The 11,772-nt window shown below is 43.8% G+C and overlaps 1 protein-coding gene and 1 pseudogene across 2 annotated transcripts; one reads left to right on the forward strand and one right to left on the reverse strand.

The window, feature by feature from the left end:
- Positions 1-892: 892 nt before the first annotated feature.
- Positions 893-6,288, forward strand: LOC307106755 (eppin-like; the record flags this gene model as incomplete). The annotated part of the gene is made up of 4 exons (XM_079783435.1): positions 893-983; positions 2,385-2,516; positions 6,019-6,186; positions 6,284-6,288. The coding sequence occupies 4 exons, from the start codon at positions 893-895 to the stop codon at positions 6,286-6,288; spliced, it is 396 nt and encodes a 131-aa protein (XP_079639561.1).
- Positions 6,289-10,151: 3,863 nt separating this feature from the next.
- Positions 10,152-10,920, reverse strand: LOC307106756 (archaemetzincin-2-like; annotated as a pseudogene). Its single transcript has one exon. The product of its transcript is annotated as an archaemetzincin-2-like (transcript).
- Positions 10,921-11,772: the final 852 nt, after the last annotated feature.

Consider the following 11,772-nt stretch of genomic DNA (forward strand, 5'->3'; position numbering starts at 1 on the left):
CAAGTAATCGAGCACTATCTTTCCAATGGTCCCTCCACTATTCCAGTTAGAATCCAACAACTCTGCTGCTTTATTGGCGTTTATTGTATTGTGGTCTCTCAGGCAGATTTCTTCATTTGATAGTTCTTCCTTAGACAACAGGGAGTTTGCACCAGAGAATAGAAGCTCTCTATAAGCTCTGACATTCTCTCCTGTTCTCAAAGCAACACAACCTTGACAAACTCTGCTATCATCTGCCTCCTTCCCCACGCCCTGCTCTGGGGCAACAACTTTATTCTTTGGCCTTAGTAAAACAATATAATTGACCTAAAGAGAAAAGGGAGAGAGATGGGGGGAGAGTGTGGGAAAGGGAGAAAGAGACACAGAGATCATGGGAAAAAGAAAAAGTCAGGCAAAGACACACAGAGACACAGAGAAGCAAAGAGATACTAAGAGATCAAAAAGACACATTGTCAGAAACAAAAGGGGTGTGCCAGTTAGTGTGCAGATAAAATGGAAAATTAATCGAGAATGAGGACATTCCACAACTCTCAAAGTTATCAAGAAGACCCCATTCATTTCTAAGGTAGCCTGGAAAGTGAGACAAGCTTTGCCCACTCCTCTCATCACCACCCCATGGTTGACCAGAGGACCCAGCCCAGTGCAGGGGGCTAAGAACCAGAACCAGGAGCCATCCAGTAAGAGACCTTTCCCCAGGCTGTGGGTTACAGCTGCCAGCTAACCACATTGATAATCTCAGAAACATGGAGTTCCCAGGGAGAAAGAGGGTGGCTGGCTTGACTCCAGATCTCATATCCAAGATACTGACTACTAAAAAAATAGGCTGGACAAAGGCAGCCAGACATTTTTATGTTCTCGAACCACCAGACGGACAGGCCAGCTCTTCTTTAGAATGGTGTCTTCTGTACTTTTGAGGATCCTGGTGGTATCCATCCTTCTAGAGAATGTCCAAGGATTTAGTCTGACTGACTTGCTCTCTCCAAGTAAGTAAGGGGGTCTCAAGTAACTAGAGTTACTTTTCACTATCTTAGCCTTGGTCCTGGGGTGAGAAAGGAGAGAGATATTTGGAATATTTCATCCTATTTCCCTCTCTGTGGAAGATCCCTTCTATGAATGCAAGAATCCAGACCCAAGGCAACCCTTACTGCCCCTTTGAAGTAGAGGGTCTTTCTTGGGGGAAGGTGGGAGGGGCTGGGAAGAGTCATAGGATATAATATTTGTGGGAGGGTCTATAGGAACCCTGGGAGCTTAAGGAACCTTCCTCTTACCTCACACAAAAATAGCTCCCTTTCTTGGGACATCATTCCTATCGATTCCTGATTATTTCAAATACAGTCTTATAAAGTAGCTCTGCACCTCCAAAGGTTCCTTGACTTTGGGATAAAGGACAATATCCAGAAGTTCCTCTGAAATTAAGGCAGTAATATTCCATGACTATATAGTAATAATGTTAATTGCTATCATTTTACAGAGCACTCAGAAAGTAGGGATTTAAAGGGAGGGATCTGGAGTCAGACTTGGTGGGTCCAAATTCTGGTCCCACCACTTAGTAGCCATGTAATCTTGGGCAAGTTACTTAAACTCCACCTTCTTCAGTTTCCTTATCTGCCAAATGGGGATATTAATAGAACTATTATGGGGATTAAATGCGAGTTAATATAACTGTGCATCAGTTACTGTAATTATAGCTTTATACGTGTTGTCTCATTTCTTCCTCATAACTCTGTGAGGCTAAAACGATTTTACAAATGAAGAAACCAAGGCTTGGAGAGAGTAAGTGGTAAACCAAGAGTTAAGAATTTAAAAACCTAACTGTCTGATGCCAGGGCCAGTGGTATTAATCACTGTGCAATACACTCCTCCCCCTCAAGAAGGAATTCCCGAACACTGACTCCCTGACCAGGCCAAAATGACCAGATTTGCTTAGACCAGTGGCTTTTAATAGGGTGATTTTGCCTTCCAGGGGACATTTGCAAAGTCTGGAGACATTTTTGGTTACAACTGGGTGTGCTATTGACATCTAGTGGGTAGAGGCCAGGGATGCTGCTAAACATCCTACGATGCGCAGGACAGCTCTTCTCTCCCATCAAATAATTATCCAACTGGAATGTCACTAGTATCAAGGATGAGAAATCCTACCTTAGATGGGCTGGGCTGGTGGTGGGACAAGGGATGGAATAAGAAGGTAGAGAGTGAGGGGTGGTCAGGAAGGAGGGTAGTGCAGGCAGTGCTGGGAAATACAGGAGGACACCCTGAGGAAAAGGACTCCTGGGAAGAGCAAAGTAAAAGCAAACTTCCCTGGCTCCCCAGAGCTGCATCGGGTCTGGAGAAGATGGGCACTGTGCCCTCCATGACTCATGGTTGTAAAACTGTCTCTTCCACAGGGAGATGCCCCAGAATCCGAGAGAAATGCGAATTCAAAGAAAGGGATGAGTGTTCGAAGAACAAAACCTGTCCGGACAAGAAGAAGTGCTGTGTCTTCAACTGTGGGAAAAAATGTTTAGACCTCCAACAAGGTATTATTCAGAGCCTCTGAATAACCAATCCTTCTACCCAAACCCTCACCTTCTGCCCACTTGAGCTGGCTTTGTCCCTGGTGTGCTAAGGGTAGGTGTCTGAGCAACACTGCTGGACTTGGGAAACCTGGGATCTACATTCATCCCCGCCCCTCATATGATGTCTGACATTAGGCAATGTCTTCATTTTGTCTGGGCTTCGCTTTCCCCTGCAAAGGGGTGCAAGGGTGTGACTGAATCAGATAGTCTCTTGGCTGGTTTCCACGCTTACTCTTTGAGTCCCCAGTGGCCATTGTTGGTCCACCATATACCAACATTGTTGCTGCGAATGGTTTCATCTAGCTTCTTGCTCTAGAGTGCCCGCCTCTCTGCCTAACCTGGTAAATCTAACAGCACCAGGAAATCTCCCCTGACCACTTCAGACTAGAGAGTTTTTCCTTTGCTGCTACAGTCTTCACTCCATCCCCATTTCCCTGGGTTCCTGAAAGACTAACAAAGATTCTTCGTTTGTTTGTTTGTTTTGTCTGTGTTTTTATTAATCCTCACCCGAGGATAATTTTTCCATTGCTTTTCAGAGAGAGTGTAACAGAGGGAAGGTGGAGGAGAGCGAGAGAGAGACAGAAAGAGAAAGAGAGAGAGAGAGTGAGAGAGAGAGAGAGAGATCATAAATAGCAGAGGCCATGCCTTTTCTTTGTCTCTTAAAGTATCTAGCACATGGTATGTGCTCAATGAATGACTTATTCAGTCCAGGTCAAAGATTATTTATTTATTTATTTATTTATTTATTTATTTATTTATTTATTGTTAATCCTCACCCAAGGGTATTTTTCCCATTGATTTTTTTAGATAGTGGAAGGGAGGGTAAGAGGCAGAGAGAGAAACATCGATGTGAGAAAGACACATCAATTGGTTGCCTCCTGCACACTCTCTGACTGGGGTGAGGTACATGCCCTTGACTAGAATTGAACCCTGGGCCCCTCAGTTCATTGGCTGACCCTCTATCTACTGAGCCAAACCAGCTAGAGCAAAGATTCTTTACTTATTCATTGTTTTACCCTCAACATTCTGCCAAATTCAGACTTCCTGCTAAGAATGGGGTTCCAAGATGAAATCAAACACAACCCTGCTCATTCAAAATTCACAACCTCACAGGTGAGACCAAAGACATAAACAAATGACAAACATGCACATACAACTCAGAAGCACCATAGAAAAATGCAGGTTCAAATTAGCACCTGTGGGGGTGTGGGATGCAGGATGGAGTCAAAGACACCATAAAGGAGCTGATGTCTGAGAAAGATTTTGAAGGGGGAATAGGAGTGTCACTAATAAACAACAGTGGGGTGGGCAGAGGAAATATGGAGTGAGAGGTGTGAAAGTGTGGGATAGCATGGTGTGCTGAAGGTTGCAGGAGTGTGTAGCTCAGAGGGGTACTGTGGTAGGGGAAGGGCCAGAGTCGAAAACAGGAGGCAGATCGTGAAGGGCCTGTGGGTCATGAGATGACTTTGTCACGAAGTCAAGGTCTTAGTGTGGAATGATGTGATCAGGATGTGTTTCAGATCCACCAGGACCTTCTCTCTGGTAGGCAGCATGAGGGGTGGATTGGAGGGGTCAGGAATGGAGGCAGGAAGATCAATTTGAGGTCATTTCAACAGCCCAGGCTTGAGACACTGAGACTTAAAGAGAGTGCCAGATGTGGTGCATACATGCATGGAATATTACTCGGCCATAAGAAAGAATGAAATCTTCCCATTTGCGACAATGTGGATCAACCTAGAGGGTATTATGCTATAGCCCCATGAAATAAGTGAGACAAAAAAGACCAATACATATTATTTTACTTATATGTGGAAACTAAAAAACAAAACAAATAGAAACAAGAGTCAAAGATACAGAGAACAAATTAATGGTTGCCAGATGGGAGGAGGACCCAGGATTGAGTGAAAAAGATAAAGGTACTAAGAAGTACACATTGACAGTTACAAAATAGTCCCAGGGATGTATATAGCCAATAATATTGTACTATGTATGGTGCTAGTTGGATACTGGAAATATCAGGGGAAACACTTGGTAAAGTATGATTGTCTAACCACTATGCTGCACACCTGAAACTAAGACAAAATAATATTGAATGTCAACTGTAATTGAAAAATTTTTTAAAATATTGTATTAACTCTGTAAGGTGTCACATGGATACTAGACTTATGGAAACCACTTTGTAAGTTATAAAAATGTCTAACCACTATGCTGAAACTAATATAATATTGGATGTCAACTGTAATTGAAAAATAAATAAATGAAAATTTAAGAAAAAGAGTGGCAGAGAGGTAAGCTGTGAGGAAGTGAAAATCAACAGGACTTAACTGTTCAGCTGAACTAGCAGTTTAGTTCGAACCTGTTTTGGTTTGCTAGGGCTGCTGAAACAAAGTACCACAGACTGGGCGGCTTTAGCAACAGCAATGTGTTGTCTCACTGTTCTGCAGGCTAGAAGTCCAAGGTCAAGTGTTGGCAGGGTTGTGTGTGAGAATCTGCTCCGTGCCTCTCGCCTAATTTCTGGGGGTATGCTGGGAACGGTTGGCATTCCTTGGCTTGTAGACCTCTGTCTTCAACTTCACATGGTGCTCTCCCTGTGTGTGTCTGTGAACAAATTTCTCCTTTTTCTAAGGACATTGGTCATACTGGATTAGAGATGCACCCTATTCCAGTATAACTCAACTCCGTTTCCAAATAGAGTCACATTCTGAGGTACTGAGGATTAGGACTTTAACATATAAATGAGTTGGGGGGTGGGGGGTGGGGGGGATGCAATTCATTCCATAACAGGAATGAAACTAACCACAGGAAGCAAGGGGCCTTGACCATCTGAAAAACTACTCACCTTCCCTGCATCGGACTTGCACTTTACTCATGATCACATAGTCTCTTCTTGGCATGCTTTGGAAGGCAGAGTAAATGGCTTATAATTTCTAATTTCCACATCTTTTATTTATTCAGGGCATGTTTATTGATCAGCTACTCTCTGCCAAGCACTGTGCTCAAAGCTGCACGTTCAGATACAGTCAAAGAGCTCGTAACTTAGAGGGCCATGAGGGTGGTCCCACTTGCCCTCAGGACAGCCCTGTGCAACAAGCAGGGTGAGACTTTGCATTTCCATTTTACAGAAATGGAAGTCGAGGACAAGATAGGTAATGTGGGAGGTCGATGGGCAGACACTGAATTAGGAAAAGAATCTTAAAACCAGAGTCTCCTCACTCTCAGGGGAGACAATGAGGCCAGTGACCAGAAGGGAAGGGAGATACCGATGTTTTCCAGGGAGGCAGATGCCCAAACAGCTCCACTTTAGGGTCTCCCTGCAAATGTGCACAATACATCAATGGAGCTGGGCCCCAAGGTGTGATAAGGTGAAAAGGAGCCTGCTCAGTTTCATCCTATGGGGGTTGCCAAAGGGACAATAACAGTTGTATTTTTTCGGGGTGGGCTCACCTCTGGGATCTCCCTGCAGATATATGCAGTTTGCCGAAAAATCCTGGTCCCTGCATGGCTTTTTTTCGTCGCTGGTGGTATGATAAGAAAAATGATACCTGTTCCATCTTCATCTATGGTGGCTGCCAAGGAAACAACAACAACTTCCAAACCAAAGACCTGTGTCAGAATATGTGCTCCAAAAAACGTGAGTCCCAAGGGCCCCGATATCCCATCCTCACCAGGGCCACGTGGGAGGTCTGGGTGTTGGCTAGTCCATTCTAAAATGGCTGCATCCTTGGCAGACTAGGTGCTGACACAATCAGCTCCAAGCAGGAGGTAAGAATACATCTCACAGAGGGTTGGACAGGGGCTTTCTGGGAACTGAGACTGGGAAAAAACGTGGTCATGAATCAAAGCTGGCAAGTGTGAGGAGTGGAGGGAGGGTGCAGATGTGGTGAAATCTCAGAGACCCAACTTCACAGAGGTCACATGACACCCCAGCCTAGCACTGGGCATGTTGACCAACCACCCAGCCCATTAATGTCCTCATTACAATGCCTTGCTAGTAATCTACTCCCATCCACAACCATTTTTCCTTTAAGGAGATGTATAGCTTCCCAAAGTAAACTCACTTCTGTTTAATGTCCTGTGGAAATGTTCAAACACAACTTCAAGACTAGTTCTGAAGATAAGCCCAAGATGCTCAGCTGGTCTTGGTCTACATTCTCAACAGGCTTCTAATCCTGAATGCATACGAATTAACCGGAACACCACCAGGATTTGGCTCATGACTCAAGGCTCTGTCTGTGTGCCTGATCGGCACTCCAAGTTGGCTTCCTCTGCTCCACTCCCAGCATTCCAAGGCCTTAGCCCTTCCCAAGACTGAACCCCTGAATCTGCTTCCCCCTTCTTCCATTTTAGCCTCTTTTCATATAAAATATCATGTTTTGATTCCATTTCTACCATCCAACTTCCAGCAACCCCTGTTTATACCTATGTAGCTCCCAATTTTTCCCAATAAAGTACTCTATTTGATCCTGTGCCTCTAAGGCTGAATGACTCACATCTGTTGGCACATTATGGTTTGTGGAGAGTAAAAGCTTACTGAGGCTTCTGAAGACACCATTAAAGGGAGTGAAGAAAATCAGAACCTTGAAAATTGATACCCCAGGGATATTGTTATTCTCCTCTGTTTCTTAAAAAAATTGCAAGACCCTTTTTATGACAAGGGCTCCTGGGCATTGCCTTAGCTTGAATACCCCAGTAATTGATCCTAGGACAAGGGCATGGGTAAAAGTAGTTTATTTGGGAGATAAATGTGAGGAGTAGGTGATACAGGAAAGCAAGTAGTTGATAATGAGCTGGTTACCACTGTGCAAACTGTAGCTTAATTCTTCTGGAGACCTTCCACAAGACCATGTAAAACATGTCTCTGTCTTCAGTTATAGGGAAGCTGAGTTGTGTATCCACTGAGTCCCATATTCTCCCAGATGTCTGGGGGGCATGAAGTCCCTCATTCTTCCAGGCTGTTCTGTATGGAACCTGAGCAAGCTCCCAGGAGCCAGAGAAAACTCTCAGCAGAGAAGTAGAGACTCTGATGCTTGAAATGGAAAGCCATCAATATGCACTCAATATTATTCTGCCATAAGAAGGAAGGAAGCATGAATACGTGCTACACTGTGGGTGAACCTCAAAAATATTACGCTAAGTGAAAGAAGCCAGTCACAAAAGGCTCTATGATTCCATTCATATAAAATATCCAGAATAAGCAAACTCATAGAGGTAGAAAATAGATTAGTGGTTGCCAGGGGCTGGAGTAAGCCTGGGGGAAAATAGAGAGTGACTGCTAATGGGTGTGGAGTTTTCTCTTGTGATGAAAATGTTTTGGAACTAACAAAGGTGATGGTTACACAACATCATGAAGGTACTAAAAAGCCACTTAACTGTTCACTTAAAATGGTTAATTTGATATAATTTGAATTCCATCTCAATTATAAAAAATGGATTAGAAAAAAAAAGTACATTAGAATTGCAGCTGCAGGTGAGCTGAGAGTATGTCTTACTGATGCTTCAAGCCTTAAATTGGAAAGTTCAGTGGAATAATCTTCAGGCCCCACCCATTGATTCAGCTGGTTCTGGGGTCATACCTGACATTTGTTTACTATTTCCCTCCTGCATCACCTATTCCAAATTGAACCCGACGATAGAAGCTCTCCGTTGGACCTAACATTCTCTCCGGCTTTCAAAGCACCATGATCTTGATAGGCACTCTGAAGATTTGGTTCAATCTGGAATCAGCCTTCTCCTCCCTTCCATGCTATTCATGGCAATAGCTTTACTCTGTGATGATGGTTAAAGAAAAGGGGTGGCCCAAAGAGAAGAAACAGGGAAAGGACCCGAGGGAAATAGAAGGGCAGGGAGAAAGAGACCCAGACTGTGAGAGACTCACAGAAAAAAAAGAGAAAAAGACAGGGACAGAGTAAAAGAAAGAGGCACAGAGAGAAGAAAATAAACGGTGTGAGAAAAACAAGCAGACAGAAAAATAAACATGCCAGGAGAAGAGTAAGGTTGAAAAAAAAGACAAGACCTAGGATACTCTTGACCTCCAAACTCTCCCTGAAAAATGAAAGACCTTGGAATTGAACATTCCCTCTGCTAAAGGAGTTTAGAAGCCCCAGATAAACTTTGCCCCTTCTCTCTCTGGTTGACCAGACAGCCAGAGAGCCTCAGCTCACTTGAGGACTAAATGCTGCCTATCAAGAGCCCCTTCCCTCAGGGTTGGTGCTGTGGGTGTCAGCTAGTACCACTGATGGCCTCGGGGACTTGGTGTTCCTTGGAGGAGGGAGAGTAGCAGGCTGGTCTCCAGTGACACTCTTGGAGTGTTAAGCTGTGTCAGGGCAGCCAAAAGCTCTGAAGCTGCTGCTTAGCATTGTTCTTAATTTTGGTGCCACCAGCCAGACCAGCCCCTCTTAACATGGGGCTCTCAGGACTTCTGTCAATACTGGTGCCGTTCATCTTCCTGGGTGGTGTCCAGGAACCTGAGCTGGTTGAGGGGTTCTTAAGTAAGTATTGGGGACTCAGTCCTCTCAGTGGAGAAATGGAACTCAGATGGGAGGAAAGAACAAATAATTCTATCCCTGAGAAATGCTTTCCCACACCTCAGCCTGGGATCCTGGGTGGGAAAGAGGGGAGATATTTGGATTCTTCTTTTCAGGTAAAATGCCTCCGGGAATGCAGGAAACTGTCTGTGTCAACTGACCCCCACACCCCCACACCATCATTATGAGAGGAGATTTCACACGAAACAAACTAAGGGAACTGGGAAGCTTAAGGGTCTTTTCCATATGAAAGGCCACTCCCCCTAGCACTACCCTTCCCATTGCAGGCCCCGAAAGTCTTCCCACACCCACAGGGGATCCTTGCCTTTGGGGTAAAGAATGGTCTCTGGAAGTCCCTTGAAATGCTGAGATATGAAGACCCTCATAATTAGCAGCTAAAACATACAGAGCATTCAGACCATAGTGGAGCCATACTTCACAGGTTCAAATCCTGGCTCTACTTCTTAGCAGCTGTATGATGTTGGGCAAGTTCTCCTAACTTCCCCGTGCTTTAGGTTCCTCTGTTTAGAAAATGTGAATATTTTATATTTTATCTTTATTGTTGAAAGTATTACAGATGTCCCTTTCTCCCCTCCCCCCACCATTGACCTCTGCCTGTCCACTCCTGCTCCTCCCCAGGCCTTCATGGAAGTACTGTCTGTCTCCACGGGTTATGCATATATGTATATAAGTTCTTTGGTTAATCTCTTCCAGTCCTCTGAGAATCATCAGTCTGTTGCATACTTTTATGTCTCTGGATCTATTTTGTCAGTTTATTTTATTCATTAGATTTCACATATAAGTGAGATCATGTGATATTTGTTTTTCTCTGACTGGCTTATTTTGCTTAGCATAATACTCTCCAGGTCCCTCCATGTTCTCTCAAAGGGTAAGAGATCTTTCTTTTTTATAGCTGCATAGTATTCCATTGTGTAAATAGACCACAGCTTTTTTATCCATTCATCTACTGATGGGCAGGCACTTGGGCTGTTTCCTGATCTTAGCGATCGTAAATAACTCTGCTATGAACATAGGGATGCAATCCACTGCAGTGTCCAAGTCCACATATGTGTCAAATTTTGTGTGTTAAAGTCATACAGGACTGAAGCAGCAAAACACTAGTCATTTCAGGAGTATAATAGCTATCAAACACCGAATAGCCACTTGAAGATTCTTTTCTGCGGCGCCTTCACATTGCTTTCATAGCTTGAGCTGTAAAAATCACTGCCATATCTGGCAAAGCTGAATATCCCCACACCATCTGTCAGAGAGGCCTGTCTAAAGACAAAATTTCAGGAGTCTCTTGGGTGAAGATGAATCATTGTTATTCCCGCAACACAGAAGTCATCCTCAGGTTTCTTCTTTTTTAAGAACTTCAGGATGTGCCCTGCATGGATTGGAAGGTGGTGTGTATTATCACTGACAGTAAAGGAACACCTTGTGGCAGAGACAGGAACTGGTTCTAGGTGTTTTACTGGCAAGCCATAGAAAACTGCTTCACAGTAGCCCTTGAGCCATTTAATAGATTTTTCAGATAATTCTGGTGTTCCCTAGAGATCCAATGCACTGTATATAAATACTGTGTTTCTCTGGAGCAGGTGTCTTTCTGGAAGGATCATTTAAAAACCCTTCAAAGTCTTGGGGAGGCTCAGGATGAGAGGTGATCCAATCTGATGGAGAATGCAAGGTAATGGGTCCAAAGAGATCACTGGCTGGTTGGAAGTCTTCATTCATCAAACACCACTCTGCAGCAGCAACCTTCTCATACTGGGACACGAGCACGGGGTTCTTTGAGATGAGAGCTGTTCTAAGAGTCTGTTCGAGTGCCGTACCATTTTCATAATGACAGCCTCTTCCACTCACATCATGTTTTAGGTAGAGCTTTCATCCTCCATGTGAATGGGTCAAACAGCTGTTCCACCACGAGGCTCACAAGAACAGGCATGTAGGGCCTGGTCTGGAAGGTGTTGTGCGGGGGTACCTTCACCCCGTACCCTGCCTGGCCTGGGTGACACCAGACCGCCTGCCTACTGCAGTGGCCCCTGTGCACTTCTCCTCATTGTCGTTTTAATTTGCATCTCTCTGAAGATTAGTGACACTGAGCATTTTTTTCATATGTCTCTTGGCCATTTGTATGTCCTCTTTGGAGACGTGTCTATTTGGGTCCTCAGCCCATTTTTAAATTGGATTGTTTGTCTTCCTTTTGTTGAGTTTTATGAGTACTTGATGTATTTTGGAAATTAACCCCTTATCTGATGTATCATTGGTAAACATGTTCTCCCATACAATGGGTTTCCTTTTCATTTTGTTGCTGGTTTCTTTTGCTGTGCAGAAGCTTTTTATTTTTATATAGTCCCATTTGTTAATTTTTTCCTTTGTTTCTTTTGCCCTAGCTTCTGTATCAGTGACAATTCTGCTACATGAAATGTCTGATATTTGGCTGCCTATGGTTTCTTCCAGGATTTTTATGGTTTCACATCTTACATTTAAGTCTTTTAACCATTTTTTTAGTTTATTCTTGTGTATGATATAGTTGGTGGTATAATTTCTTGGTGTGTTTTTTTTTTTACATGTCCAATTATCCCAATTATTGAAGAGATTGTCTTTACTCCATTGTATGCTCTTGCCTCCTTTGTCAAATATTGAGCATAACAGCTTGGCTTGATTTCTGGGTTCTCTGTTCTGTTTCATGG

The sequence above is a fragment of the Cnephaeus nilssonii genome (assembly GCF_951640355.1).
Source record: "Cnephaeus nilssonii genome assembly, chromosome: 11".
In the NCBI taxonomy this organism is placed as follows: domain Eukaryota; kingdom Metazoa; phylum Chordata; class Mammalia; order Chiroptera; family Vespertilionidae; genus Cnephaeus; species Cnephaeus nilssonii.